General features: G+C 36.3%; 1 protein-coding gene across 6 annotated transcripts in view; it reads left to right on the top strand.

Annotated features, from left to right (window-relative positions):
- Positions 1–13,836, top strand: part of LOC116297987 (galanin receptor type 1) — a 29,156-nt gene extending 15,320 nt beyond the window's left edge. For 4 of the 6 annotated variants that reach the window (XM_031706313.2, XM_031706314.2, XM_031706312.2 and 1 more), the window contains one exon: positions 12,091–13,836. In XM_031706313.2, coding sequence (XP_031562173.1) covers positions 12,119–13,234 — 1,116 coding nt within the window. In that variant the 5' untranslated portion in view covers positions 12,091–12,118 and the 3' untranslated portion in view covers positions 13,235–13,836. Of the gene's footprint in view, positions 1–6,230; positions 6,492–11,240; positions 11,424–12,090 lie in introns of those variants that run through there. The other 2 variants (XM_031706318.2, XM_031706319.1) reach the window with 2 other exon arrangements.
- The last annotated feature ends 1,857 nt before the right edge of the window (positions 13,837–15,693 follow it).

Genomic DNA, 15,693 nt, shown 5'->3' with positions numbered 1-15,693 from the left:
CCCTGTGCTCTTGGGAATTGAATTCTTTCTCATGCAAAACGATTATATTGTTCGTGCCATCTAACGTGTCTGTCGTCACGTGATGGTGCAAAACCTCTATTAACACTTTGGCCTAAGGGGCGGATTGTTGTTTTTAATTAGAAGTTCGATTCGTTTTTTTTTCTTCTGTCGCGTCTACGCGAATTCAAACGTACTAGTCTTTGTAAAGTACTATGTACTATGTACTATTCGTAGTCTTTGTTGCATTTTCTTTTCATGGACTGCATGAAAATAGTAATGAAATACGAAAGGAAATAGAACCTATTTGAGTGCTATTTGAAACGAAATTAATATGAAAACAACATGTTGAGAAACCTGTTCAGTGTTCTAAATTACACAACTTTATAGTAGCGGGAAAATGTAATGAATGAACCGAAAAACAAAAGGAAATGGAAGTCATTTGAGTGCTATTCGAAAATGAAATTGACATGAAGACGACATGACAAAGAAACCTGTCCAGTGTTTTAAACGACACAATGTAGAATCGTTTTTAATGGTAAAGAAAAGAAGAAAATTAAAAAGGAAATGGAAAAGGTAAAGAAACCCGTGTTCTAACACAACTTAGAAACTTCTTCGGTTTCGCAGGGAAGCCGAACAGATGATGCATTGAGTGTTATTAGAAAATGAAATTGATAGAAAAACGACATGCTAAAGAAATTTGTTCAGTGTTACAAATAATGAAACAAATAAAAAAAGGAAGTGGAACCCCTTTGAGTTCTTTGAGTGCGATACGAAAATGAAATTCGTGATGAGAAAACAACAGAAACCTTTTCAGTGTTGCAAATCACACACTATACAAACTCTTTTCGCGGGAAACCGAACAGAGACTGAATAAGTTGAAGTGAGCTCTCTTAAAGTCGAGTGTAATCATTTAAATATTTCTAAGAAGTACTTAGACTTTGAACTTCCTTTCCGGCTAATGTTTTAGCTTCTATTGAAATAATTTCAATTTGAAATAGGGCTTGATTGCTGGAGAAATAAATCCTTTTCATAATCATAAGTACTTTTTTAAATATCATATCATCGAACACTTAAAAACTCTTTCGATGTCTTTGATATTTGAAATTTTTGCAATTATGAAAAGAAGTTAATTGATCGCCTTTCAAGAATAAAAATGCCAAAATAACTGAAGCTCAATTCAAAGGAAGCCAGGAAGACGATTTTTCGATAAAACTCTAAGTCCTCAGGAAGAGAACCCCTTCAAGTGGTTTTCTAAATATCCATTGATCATTGAAAAGCGGGATAAACCAGTTAAGTGTTGGCGGTATGCCTTCGAGTCTAAAGCCATCGCAGATAAGTATAAAAAGCCATTACAATGTCAGTCTCATTGCGGGCTGCTTGCGGATAATTTATAAAAATGGTTTTCGAGGAAAATTGTCTTGAATAAACGAATAAATTATTGATTTACATGGACCCCTTCGATGAATGCCTTTCCTCTTGAAATTTTGATAATAGTATTGTATAAGTTAGTATAAATGATTAGATTTTGTTGGACAAAAGATTGAAAATAAACGCCCTAAATCACCGCTAAACAATAAATACAAAAAATTAGCGAATCGTCCATGAGTGGGAATAAGTATATCCCTTTTTAATCTTGTACTTAGATTGTTCTTTTCATAATCCTACACAAGATGTTAGTACCCTCACCGCAATGGCGGCCTTGCTCCTCGGCGTGAATTCTATTTCATTTCCCTGTTATTTATTTTCAAAGAACCACGCAGGATTATTGTCTCATTTCCCTAACGAGTTTAAACATTTACTTGGCTGCCACAATCTAACTGATTACCGCTTCCAGCTTCAATGTGAAAATATTATCTAAAACCGATGTTCAAACAAGGGTCCGCTTGATAGGCTAACCAACCGACCAATCACGATCAAGAGAAAGATTTTATCGTTGACCAATTGGAACGCTTTAAAAAAAATCCCTTTATCATTGCAATATATATCATTTTTAAAAGCTGTTTCTTCGGAAGAGCTTCAAATTGTCTTCTAATCAAGCAGTGACAAGCAGTTTTTCTTTGAAAACAAAAATCGGAGAAAAACCAATAACAGAATTAATTGACTTCGATCAATAATATTTGCTACTGACGAAAACAATCATATTTGAGAACTTATTTCTGGCTGCAGTTTGTTTGTTCGGATCGTGGACGGAACTGAAACAATTAAGCCGATTCACAGGGGGCAAGAAATACTGAACTTTTAAAAGGAACAAAACAAAACAAAACAAAAAAAGAAAAAAAAAGCAAAGAATATCAAGAAGATCGGACGCGTTGGTCTGTGAATGGCTCTGTGATATCCTGTATCTGTCTGGTATTTTTTCCGTCGTTTTGTGACTGCTTCGATAGCAATCGGTTTGTTCACCATTAAAAAGTCCCTTCACAAGCTCAACTTAATTGTAACTTCATATTTTGAGTCAAGTGTTCTGACAATTTCAAGGTAAGAGTTGTACATGTATATGTATTCGATATTTCCTCTTACACAGAATAATAGAAAAATTTGCAACATATTGTCATTTATTCAGTCCAGAGTGCAATATGCTGCTTTTCAATCAAAAATGTAATGAATCTTCAGTTTTTAGCTTCACAGTTTGAAATGCTAAGCGATCTTTGGCATTTAAACTTATGCATTTTTAGGAAGCAAAAATTAACAAATGTATAGAAATATTTCCTCCACGATAAAAAATATGTAATATTTCATGTTAAAATCGGTGTTTCATTTGATGCTCTTTAGCAAGATACTACATATGACAACAGTTCAAAAAGTGGTCAATACACTCTAATTAGTAAGCTTTGAATGAAAACGCGTCTGCATTTGACATGAGAAACTGTATTTCATTACTGGTGTTTTGAAAACAAACACCGCTAAACAAGTTCGACTTCCCGGTGACTTCTTGATAAGTTTATGGTAATGAAATGACAGAGTATATTAAACTGAATAAGGTTTTGCATAATAAAGGATTTGGTTTGAACTAATGACCAAGGCATTAATTCTTTGGATAATTTATAAACTGATAACTACCACTACTACTACTAGAGTACAAACACTAAAAGTGTGCAACATAAATATCACTAAATAGTGTTATTTTATGCTAATTATTTTCTATTTGCTATTGTTTTCTTTTGTTTAATTAGTGCTATTTACTACTAAATAGTGATAACTATTGCACACATTAGTGTTTGTATTCTACTAATACTACTACTACTACTACTACTACTACTGCTGCTGCTGCTGCTGCTGCTACTACTACTACTACTTTTACTATTAATAATAACAATAAATAATAATAATAATAATAATGTTTCACAAAGATATTTTTCTCTTAAATAAATATCTCTAACCGCGTTCATCCTTGTCCCTAACTTGGTTGTCATGGTAACAAAAAGCTTTAATCTATATAACAACGAAGACAAACCGGCTGTCATGTATAAATATACGCCCTAAAATATCTTGAAGCATTGATCTTAAAAGTTCCATGCAGCTCATGGTTGCACTATCTCTGAAACACTTATCATGTTTCGCTTCTTAATTTTTCCTGAATCTTTCATATTTTAGGTCGAAATCTCCAAAATATTAACCTTAACTTATTCTCATCCTAATACGAAAATCTGATATATAATTTTTGTATGATTTATTAGTTTTCTGCTTTTTAAATTTAATGTATTATCGGATGTTGCTCAACGTTAAAAGTTTCTTTCAATTTCTTTGGGAGTTTGTAGCATTGTTGTTGCTAGCTTAGCAGATGTTCGGAGAAATTACTTATCTCGGCTTAAAACAAATAATGAGAAATTTAGGGAGATATTTCAAGATCATTCAGAATTACAGCTAGACTCAACTAGATAACTTGTCAGATAGTCTTCGCCATCGCGAACAGGAAAAACACACTTCGAAACACCTCTTTATGCAATCAAAATAGTAAAAATTGTGGAAACATTTTTGAATAGAGATTTTTCAGGACAGACCACTACAAGCTAATAAAACAGGCAAAAACTGTAAGTTGAGCTTGATTTAATATACTTCGTTATGAGTTATAGTCACTAAAGAGAGTATGAAGTACCGCGGTGTGAATTCATTATACGAAAATACAGAATTTCAACGAGAACTTATCGTAGAAGTTCTCTATTTTCGGTACAAAAATAAAGTGACTCCAAGGAGGAATATTAAATGCGACGTTGAATGAGTTAGGAACGCTGAACGAGCAAAAGGTCAAACTAACATAATAAAAAAAGTAATTCTAAAGATTAAACTGTTCGGCTTTTCACTGATGACATTTCATTCAGCTAGAGCTCGATATTGAAAACAGGAGGCCGAAGAGTGGTTAAGAAAATACATCAAATGAACTTAAGAAAATGAATTAGAAGGCTATGCTATAAAAGAGGACAGCAGTTTCTTTTTTCGATAATTAATCAATGTTTGTTTTAGATACTAAATGAAATAACACAGTGCATTTATTGAATGTGAATTTCATATTTATATATGACGTCACTATGTGGGCCTTTCGTGATTGGTCCAGATCGTGGCTTATGGGATTAGACATTCGTTTAACAAAATACTAAGCTCAGACGGACGAGCATTTTTAAGGGTTTTCCCACTACTTATTGCAAGACTGTAGAACATATTTCAACATTAAGTTGCGGTTATATACAAACTGTATTTTAAATTTGATGGTCACACTCCTTTGAGGGATTATGTCAAGCTTCCTCATCAGTAGCAGGTTCTAACTCGCTTAACTTCTTAAACTCAGGTAAATATTATAACTAATTATATTTTCGCTTTTCACGTCTTTGCTTTATTTTTAGCCAGAAATTTAAACCTTTTTTGTTTTGTTTTTGCATTATTTAGTTTGTTAATATCTATAGTGACAACTTTCGCCAAAGAGTCACAGTCACAAAAAAAAAAAAAAAAAAAAAAAAAAAAAAAAAGAACCACATCATCTTACTTCAACTCACTCCAAACGAAAACAAAATCAAATAGTTTACAACTTTGTAGCTTCTCTATTAATTAACTGAATAATTCCTACTGAACTTTCCATGCTTTTAGCTTTTCTTCATTACAAAAAGAGAAAGGACCAAGGTTGTTGACAGGTGGAGAAACTGGTGCCCCGTCAACGCGTATCGGGATATTTTTTTCAATTAGCGGGAATATTTATTCCGTTTTCAAAAAAATATATAGTCCACATGTCACATTTTCGTTTTCACCTGTACACATTTTTTGCTAAGAAAAAATAAAAGGAGACGGACCTGAGCATGCACTGTCATCAACATTATCTAAATATTCTACATGTCCTACGAGGTCTCTAGAAATAATTTATGTTAAAAAGGCTATTTTCTGATAAGTTAATCGAGTTGAGAACAAAATTTAGAAATGCAGCTAGTTCAAAGGATTCATTTCTTAGGATCAACGCAAGGGGTATTGTTTTGTTTTGAAATGGCTTTACAAATAGGTTTTGCAATGATATTACCTCGAGAAAGAGAATGACAGCTTCGATCGCAAGTCTTAAAAAGTTAGAAGTAAAGTGAAAAATGTCAATTTCGGTTAATTTGTGTAAACTTTCGCTCTTTTCTAAAATAAATACTGGTTTGTCCTTGAACTTAAGTTGTCAAGCATCGTAGTTTCAAAGCTTGCCGGCGAAAATCCGATCTCATTTTAGTCTCTAATAAGCTTGATATTATTTGAGTTTCAGTGGGGAGAATTATATATAAAACTTTATATGAATAATCGAGGTATTTTTTTTCAAAATTTATCTCTTACAAAGGTGAAATGGTATATCAGTGTTATTGTTGTCGTTGGTACTTGATTGAGTTCGCTATTTTGTTTTTTATTGTAGTTGTTCTGTTTTGTTGTAGTTGGGTTCTCTGTTGAGTCAGGTGTTCGGTTCTCGTGCAGATCAGCTTTTGTTGTCGTTGTTTTTATTTAAAATTTTTATTTGTTCTTTAATTTTCTGTTTTGTTGGATTTTTTCTTTGTTTCTCACTTTGTGTGTCAGTTGTTTGTTTCCCTTTTTTGTTGCTGTTGTTTTTCACTTGTTTTCTATCTTTTTTGTTTCAATTTTTAAGAGTGGAAGTCGCAGGGTGGATGGATGGATGGATTCGCTTTATTTCAGTGTTGCATGCTCGCTTGTTTGTCAAGACAGTCGAGTTTCGTTTGTCTTCACTAACACACAAATTTACTTATTGGGGAGTTATAACAGTTGTTTATTTTGAAGTTGGTTGTGTTTGTTCAGTCGCTCCCTCCGCTGGCCGTTCTCACGATTTCTAAACAGCAAGCATCACACTTCTACAGCTTCTTTTCTACTCACGAGCTGCGAGACAAACGAATACAGTAATCACGCAAAACAAAAAATCAAAAATATAGCTCGGCTAAATCTATCGGCATCGACAAAAGACCCAAAGACTACCTGAATTTCCGCGACTTAAAGCTCAGATTTGCCTGGCATCTCCAGTACCGATCGACCAAGTAAGTTTGACTATGCATGATGAGGAAGAAGAAAAACGAATAAATGAATGATAAACGGATGAATGAAATAGATAAGATGGTGAAGCGATATGACATTGTAAGCCACTTGTAAGACACGCCATATAACACACATATGTGACATATATCTCGATTCTTTTAGGCTAGGAGTTTATCCTGTCGTCAAGAAATCCTCTACCTATCGACTTAACGATCAAGTCATATTGCTTTTTGCATCGTACAATTTGTTTTGCAATTTAAATTATTCAATTAGATTGTAATAGATCTTTTTACTGGATACCGCGGCCATCTTCAAGTAATGCCGAGGATGCAAACACGTAGAAAACGTAGCAGAACCGGGGGGGCCCACGAAATTTTTTTTTGAGGGGGGGAGCCTGGCCCCCAACAAAATATTGGTTCGCATAAAAATATAAATCCATAGATTCGATTTTTATTACTCTTATCAAGTTATTGTTGTGTTTTTTTTTTGCAGTGCCCCCTCTCCACCCCCCCCCCCCCCCCCCCCACCCAAAAAAAGATTTTCAGCTTGAAGTCTTGGTGTTTCACGTATTCAGCAAATTCGAATGATTTTTAAATGTGCTTTCATTGAAAAACGTAAAGTATATGAATAGACATTCTGTATGACAGCTGTGCAGTCTATAATATTTTCCAATACTTCCCCCCTCAGCATCCCATAATGTCTTCATAAAAACAATAGAATTCAAGATGGCCGCCGTATCGATGAAAGGTCTGTTGTCTAAATTGTTCATCCTTACTACTTATATTATGGAAAAATACTTTAAAAGATAATTTTGACTTTCCTAACTCATTGCGTATGAAATTAACTCAAAGTATATCATCATTGCAAGAAAAAATAGACTAAGAGAAGGAATCTCTGTTATTTATTCTTGTAACCGTCATAGGCACCATTTGATGCTATTTTTAGAATCACATATGCCATAGTTTGTTTTTGTGCAAGCGCATACTGCGCACGCTCCACGCTGTTTGCTAATTACGTTTTTTGAAAAACACAAGAAAGCATGAGCGAACAGGGTAGAGTACGCGCAGTATGATTCTAAAAATAGCATCAAAGATTCTAAAAATAGCATCAAAGAGTGCTCATGATGGAGGCGCGGGGATTCCTTCTCAGTCTTAGTTCATATATTCTCTTGATCATTATCATCAAATGAACTGTTCAGTTATACATACATTCACTTGATACATTCGATCATATATTCATTCATTCATTTATTTATTTTCTAATGAAACTCCTCCCTCTCTCTTTCATTATTAACATCACATGAAAATGCACCGATAACTTCACGTATATAAATAAAATGAGTAAAAAAATGTGAAAAAATCCACTACCTTTATTAAATAAGCGCCAACCAAGCCTACGACGACTGTTGTGTTTGGATGTTTTCTTCATCATTTCGCGGCGAAAGGTCGATGATCAACGAGAAAACTACTGTATTTGTTGTATATCATCACGTTCTTGTGAGTGAATTTTACCTGGCGAATCAAACTGAATTTTTTAATAATTTCAGACCTTTGAGAATGATTCCTTTGTTTATAGACTTAAATATCTAAGGAGATATATTGATATATTGAGCTGTCCATCGAACCGTCTTCGTTTGGTCTCTGAGGTATTTATCAGTCATTAAGGTTACTAAGAGCAGATATAAGTCATTTGAACTTGAACATCGAGCTATAAACCTATATAACCATATTCATTATTAACAGTCTAGCTGTCTACTATACCTTATCACTGTGTGAAAATTAGGTTACAATCTCGAGGATTTCGTTCTAAACCAAGTTAAGCCAATATTGTAAGTGTTTATAAAGTTTGTTAGAGCGCATGCGTAACAATTTGCTGGCTTCAAGAATCGTATGCTCAGCATACAGATTCCCTGAGAAATTTTAACTTTTTAAAAGTTTATTAGGGCGCATGCGTAACCGTTTTCTGACTTTCAAGATTGCAGGCTCAGTGGACAAATTCGTCGAGAAATGCCGATAGTCGGCGCCTTATCGTAGTGTAGCATTGTTGGAATTCAATAGAAGAGAGCACGCGATACATAAAACTCACGCGTGACCTGGTCGCTGGCGATAAACTGTTTGTTGAAAAAAAGAAAGATTACAAATTGATAACACGATTGCCTCAAGAGGACTAATAACGTATTTATCTCATTGGATGACATTGGATTGGCAATAATTAATGCTTTGCTTGAATCATGATAAATTTCTAGTGGTTATAATCACGGGCGGAAATCTATAACTACCACCACGGTGCGTTTCTTCCGTGCGCCGACGACTTGCGGAAACGAATCCCGAGTATTGCCTTGCAGCAAAAAAGATATCTTTTTGAGATAACCCTAAATAGTACCGTGCTTGTCATAGTCAGCTCATGAAAAGAATGGATTAAGCGGCGATTTTGATTAGGGATAACGATAAGTTACAGCTCTATAGTTGCACATAACGACCGGTAAAACTCGTTGATGGACAACGACCAAAACTATGCTGTTGGTCAACTTTTTAAAAAAATCCTACTTTTTTCTTTTTGTGTGTTGCTTTTTGCTCAATCATTTTCAATTTATTTTTTTCTCGCTTTTTCTGTCTCTGTTTGCTCTAAAAGTGTGATTTCTGTATGTGTCTGGAGATCCGCCTCATCTAAACAAGAAAAAGCACTGTTTACGGCACGTTAAAGAACATTTGTTTGGCACTCTTTACTCGAGAATTCTTTGGTATGAAAACGCCAAAGCTTCTCCTCGCCTCATGATGACATATAGCCAAGAATTTAATCAAGCTTTACAGCATGTGTTTTATGAAATTGGCTTTGCAGCTTCCAATTGAAAATGAGAGACATTGATATATAGAGGGGGTAGAAAGATGTAAGAAAGAAAAGGAAAGGAAAGAAAAGGAAAGAAAAGGAAAGGAAAGCAAAGCAAAGCAAAGCAAAGCAAAGCAAAGCAAAGCAAAGCAAAGCAAAGCAAAGCAAAGCAAAGCAAAGGAAAGCAAAGCAAAGCAAAGGAAAGCAAAGCAAAGCAAAGCAAAGGAAAGCAAAGCAAAGCAAAGCAAAGCAAAGCAAAGCAAAGCAAAGCAAAGCAAAGCAAAGGAAAGCAAAGGAAAGCAAAGGAAAGGAAAGGAAAGGAAAGGAAAGGAAAGCAAAGGAAAGCAAAGGAAAGCAAAGGAAAGGAAAGGAAAGGAATGGAAAGGAAAGCAAAGCAAAGCAAAGCAAAGGAAAGCAAAGGAAAGGAAAGGAAAGCAAAGCAAAGCAAAGCAAAGCAAAGCAAAGCAAAGCAAAGCAAAGCAAAGCAAAGCAAAGCAAAGGAAAGCAAAGGAAAGCAAAGGAAAGGAAAGGAAAGGAAAGGAAAGGAAAGCAAAGGAAAGCAAAGGAAAGGAAAGGAAAGGAAAGGAAAGGAATGGAAAGGAAAGCAAAGCAAAGCAAAGCAAAGGAAAGCAAAGGAAAGGAAAGGAAAGGAAAGGAAAGCAAAGGAAAGGAATGGAAAGGAAAGGAAAGCAAAGGAAAGCAAAGGAAAGGAAAGGAAAGGAAAGCAAAGGAAAGCAAAGGAAAGCAAAGGAAAGGAAAGGAAAGGAATGGAAAGGAAAGGAAAGCAAAGGAAAGCAAAGGAAAGCAAAGGAAAGCAAAGGAAAGCAAAGGAAAGCAAAGCAAAGCAAAGCAAAGCAAAGCAAAGCAAAGCAAAGCAAAGCAAAGGAAAGCAAAGGAAAGCAAAGGAAAGGAAAGGAAAGGAAAGGAAAGGAAAGGAAAGGAAAGGAAAGGAAAGCAAAGCAAAGCAAAGGAAAGCAAAGCAAAGCAAAGGAAAGCAAAGCAAAGGAAAGGAAAGGAAAGGAAAGGAAAGGAAAGCAAAGCAAAGCAAAGGAAAGCAAAGGAAAGCAAAGCAAAGCAAAGCAAAGCAAAGCAAAGCAAAGCAAAGCAAAGCAAAGGAAAAGAAAAAGGAAGCATTATTGCTTGCGTGACCAGAACCCTCTTTTTCTTTTCGTTCCCCAAGGTACCCCAGTGGGATATATAAATAAATGTTCTTTACGTGAACGGGCCGACCTATCATATCAAACCAGACTTTCCGGTCATCGGAGGTTGCGTGCAATCCCAAATCACTGCTCCCAAATCACTGCTCCCAAACCGCAGCAAATGCAAGCACCAGTCAACTGTGATAGTAAATGTTATCAATAATTAACAGTCAGTAACTAAGCATTCTGGAATCAGAACTATAGCTAACAGATGTGAGCAATTTGTCAGAAATTTGATATAGATAGAAGAAAAACATCTACTTAATCGGTAAGGGAAAAGTTTAAAATGAAACATTTTTTGACTTCAATAGCAGGTTATCTAGGTTCTTACCACAGAGAAGACTCATTACTGGACATTATATATGTATATCAACCACCATGTAGGTTCTTGAAGTACATAGTGAATAGATATGTTTGTTTTTAACATAGTTAATAGTTAATAACTAAGTTTTCAAGTGTTATAGTCGAATATTTTTTATGTTTTCTGAGTTGGGAGATAATGTGTTGTCATGAGAAGTAGTTGTTTCTTATTTCCGATTTCATTAACATTTAACGAGTCCAATACAAGTGCAGCTATAATCCTCTCAAAGAACAAACGGCTGTTTTCCAAAATAATCCTTATCCAACATTGCACAAGAAAGAAAAAAATCATTTCTTAGTTAAGCTTTTAACGCAATGGAATCTTTTTTCTTCCCCGGGGGCATTCGGCTTGGCAAGCCCTTCCCACAAGCTAAAATTAAACATATTCTACTGTGATAGTTATGATAAAGCAAAACGTATCACAAGTCGAACAGGAAAGAGCTACCAGTAAGATTAATATCTGTGCAAAAACAACACCTTAGCTCAGCAAGAAGTTTCGCTTGCTTCCAGCCGTGGTTGACCCCAGCAACAATTCAGTGAATTATACTAGTAAGTCTGTATTCCTTGTTCTTTAGAACCTGCTTGGGTTAGTTTAGATAAAAATTTTTCAGCTCTGTTACTAGACGTAAGAGAAGCTGTTATCTTCCAATGCGGTAGCAGAATCTTTAGATCGATCAAAGTTTCAACTTTGCTTAAAAAGATCGATCCAAAGAAAAACGAAATATGCTTGCTCAAAGACCCGGATTAAGTCATTGACAAATGAGAGAATGCGGCAACGTTAAAAACAAGACAAAAAAGACTATTTTTGTCCAATTTAAACAAGCTTAATCTGTTTAGATTTTGAAAAATTTAGACACATTGAAGCCACGACTTTCAAGAAAGGTAGAAAGGACATTTAATCATTCTTTTCGCTCAAAGTCGAGGGGAAAAACATATTTTGATAATAACACTCATTCATAATTAATTTCCAGACAAGAAGGGCCACCTGAAAGCATCTTAGTCAAAGCAGGTTTCGCTGATCAGTACTTCATTAGTACTTCATTTGCGCTGCCTTTTCTCTTTGATCATTATTAATTACAAGCGACTGTACTCCAGACCGGTCTTCTTCAAGGTTTCTAGGTGCGCTTCCTTAGTCTATTGTCAATGATCTCAACAAGAAGTAATAGCCGACTTCCCTCGAGCGATTTAGTTGCTAAGTTTATTTTTTATTTTTTAGGTAATAGCCGAGTGGAACCGTAATTCAGATGAAAGGCAAAGTTCCCGCTAATTTTCCCATCAATTCTTCGGGGAAAGGCTGGTCGAACGGATCATTTGTCAACGACATTACCACTACGACGAACATGGAATGGTTTCGAATCCTCAAACTGTTTCTTTACACGACTATTTTTATGATCAGCGCAACAGGAAACTCATTAGTCTGTGTGATCATCCTTCGACGCAAGAAAATGAAAACAGTAACTAACTACTTTATTCTGAACTTGGCCATCGCTGACTTGGCCTTGACGTGTATTTGTATTCCATTCGACATTCCTGTTCAGGAGATGGACTACGCGTGGCCTTATGGGGCTTTTATGTGCAAGTTTCTCTATCCCTTACAAACATTGACTCTCTTTGCATCGATATACACCTTGACAGCGGTCAGTTTGACGCGATATTGGGCTATCGTTCATCCACTCAGAGTTCAACTTAGTATTGCCAAGACGAAAGTGGTGATAGTTATAATATGGATCGGGTCACTTGTTCCTATTGTGCCATACATGAACTCATTGAATCTGAAAAACAATTCTTGTGAAGAACTATGGAAAAGTAGCGACATTAGATCTATCTATACCGTATGTCTTTTCGTGTTCCAGTACATTCTACCGCTCATGATCATTGCAACTGCATACACAGGCATTGCAGGTGAAATGCGAAGGCGTGACAACAGCTACGATAACTGTCCGATGCGACAAATGCAAGTCCGAGAGACGAGAAAAGTCGTCAAAATGTTGTTAGTCGTGACTATTTGCTTCGCACTTTGTGTTTTGCCCAACAATATCATGTGGCTCTGGCTAGATTTCGGACAAGCAGATCAACACATCTCGTACTTTTGGGAGCTCTTAGCCTTTTGTAATATCATAACATTTGCGAATAGCGCGGCAAATCCTATCTGTTACACCGCGTTGAATGACAATTATCGACGAGAATTCAAGCGGTATTTAATAATCATGTTCTGTAAGAAGAAAAGTACAATCCTCCTACGTCGTCTTAGTACGATGACTACCTCAGTGCGCAAGTCAATGAATAAGTCCTCTAAGGAGGAGTACTTTGGTGTGCAGCTCGATAAGGTTCCTCCTCGTCTTGTGGGGGTTACAGTCTAGAGGGACAATATGTTGCGGGACTGAAGAGTTACAGATTAATAAGGTTCCTCCTCGTTTTGTGGGGGTTACAGTCTATAGGGACAATATGTTACGCGACTGAAGAGGTACAGATTAATAAGGTTCCTCCTCGTCTTGTGGGGGATACAGTCTGTAGGGACAATATATTTTGCGCGACTGAAGAGTTTCAGATTAATAAGGTTTTCCTCCTCGTCTTGTGGGGCTACAGTCTCGCGTGACATTATGTCGCGTGACAAATCACTGTACGGGACTGTTGAGGAACAACAGAGACCTCCAGCACGACGTTCTTACTAGCCCCGCAAACCTCAAACTGCAGGGTTGTGTGAGTGTTGTGTAAATCCTTCGAACAAAAATATCGCGCAACCTCTCTTTCAGGAAAGAAATATCGAGCAACCCCCCAAATGCATTCAGGGGTTGCTACGAAAAAATAAATACCGTGCAACCTAAATTCCTGCAACCACCCCCTCGATTATCTAATAGTCTATCCCTTAGGTGTGTAGGTGGATATATCCAACTCGCACATTCATACTGACGTCCTCAAACTTTACGTTACGTTCTTATGAATAAAATATTTGATTTTCTGAGTCGTTCATTTGTTATTAGTGGACACGTTTATCAATCAAAAAATGAAACTAGAAAAAATCCAGGTTCTTCGGGTTTTGGTTAATGCCGTCCTTTTTAATGCATGACGGTCTTTTACTACAATACCATTCATTCTCGTACCCAGACCCTTCTCGTTTCTAGAAAAGAAGTACGACCCCCAGTTTGATTGTCGTTCGCCGACTAGCATTTTAACGACAGTTCCGTTCAATGACCACGAATAATAGTTCCAAGCAGAGGTTGGGGTTCTCTCGCAAGACAAGAAGTAAATTTTTGCTGGTGTAATTCTCAGTACGCAGTGCATGATGGTATACTGGTGTTATTTTCAATACGCAGTGCATGATGGTATACTGGTGTAGTTTTCAATACGCAGTGCATGATGGTATACTGGTGTAGTTTTCAATACGCAGTGCATGATGGTATACTGGTGTTATTTTCAATACGCAGTGCATGATGGTATACTAGTGTAGTTTTCAATACGCAGTGTATGATGGTATACTGGTGTAGTTTTCAATACGCAGTGCATGATGGTACACTGGTGTTATTTTCAATACGCAGTGCATGATGGTATACTAGTGTAGTTTTCAATACGCAGTGCATGATGGTATACTGGTGTAGTTTTCAATACGCAGTGCATGATGGTATACTGGTGTTATTTTCAATACGCAGTGCATGATGGTATACTAGTGTAGTTTTCAATACGCAGTGCATGATGGTATACTGGTGTAGTTTTGAATACGCAGTGCATGATGGTATACTAGTGTAGTTTTCAATACGCAGTGCATGATGGTATACTAGTGTAGTTTTCAATACGCAGTGCATGATGGTATACTGGTGTAGTTTTCAATACGCAGTGCATGATGGTATACTGGTGTAATTTTAAATACGCAGTGCATGATGGTATACTGGTGTTATTTTCAATACGCAGTGCATGATGGTACACTGGTGTTATTTTTAATACGCAGTGCATGATGGTATACTGGTGTTATCTTCAATACGCAGTGCATGATGGTATACTGATGTTATTTTCAATACGCAGTGCATGATGGTACACTGGTGTTATTTTCAATACGCAGTGCATGATGGTACACTGGTGTTATTTTCAATACGCAGTGCATGATGGTATACTAATCTAATTTTCAATACGCAGTGCGTGATGGTATACTAGTGTAATTTTCAATACGCAGTGCATGATGGTATACTGGTGTTATCTTCAATACGCAGTGCATGATGGTACACTAGTGTTATCTTCAATACGTAGTGCATGATGGTACACTGGTGTTATTTTCAATACGCAGTGCATGATGGTATACTAATCTAATTTTCAATACGCAGTGCATGATGGTATACTGATGTTATCTTCAATACGCAGTGCATGATGGTATACTAGTGTAATTTTGAAAACGCAGTGCATGATGGTACACTGGTGTTATTTTCAATACGCAGTGCATGATGGTATACTGGTGTTATTTTAAATACGCAGTGCATGATGGTACACTGGTGTTACTTTCAATACGCAGTGCATGATGGTATACTGGTGTTATTTTCAATACGCAGTGCATGATGGTACACTGGTGTTATTTTCAATACGCAGTGCATGATGGTATACTAATCTAATTTTCAATACGCAGTGCATGATGGTATACTGGTGTAATTTTCAATACGCAGTGCATGATGGTATACTAGTGTAATTTTCAATACGCAGTGCATGATGGTACACTAGTGTTATTTTCAGTACGTAGTGCATGATGGTACACTGGTGTTATTTTCAATACTCAGTGCATGATGGTATACTAATCTAATTTTCAATACGCAGTGCATGATGGTATACTGGTGTTATC

The sequence above is a fragment of the Actinia tenebrosa genome, unplaced genomic scaffold (genome assembly GCF_029948245.1).
Source record: "Actinia tenebrosa isolate PJP-AT-01 unplaced genomic scaffold, QUT_ActTen_1.0 PGA_scaffold0__85_contigs__length_37466705, whole genome shotgun sequence".
Taxonomy (NCBI): domain Eukaryota; kingdom Metazoa; phylum Cnidaria; class Anthozoa; order Actiniaria; family Actiniidae; genus Actinia; species Actinia tenebrosa.
The sequence above is the reverse complement of the archived record's forward strand: the minus strand, read 5'-3'. Positions and strand labels throughout refer to the sequence as shown.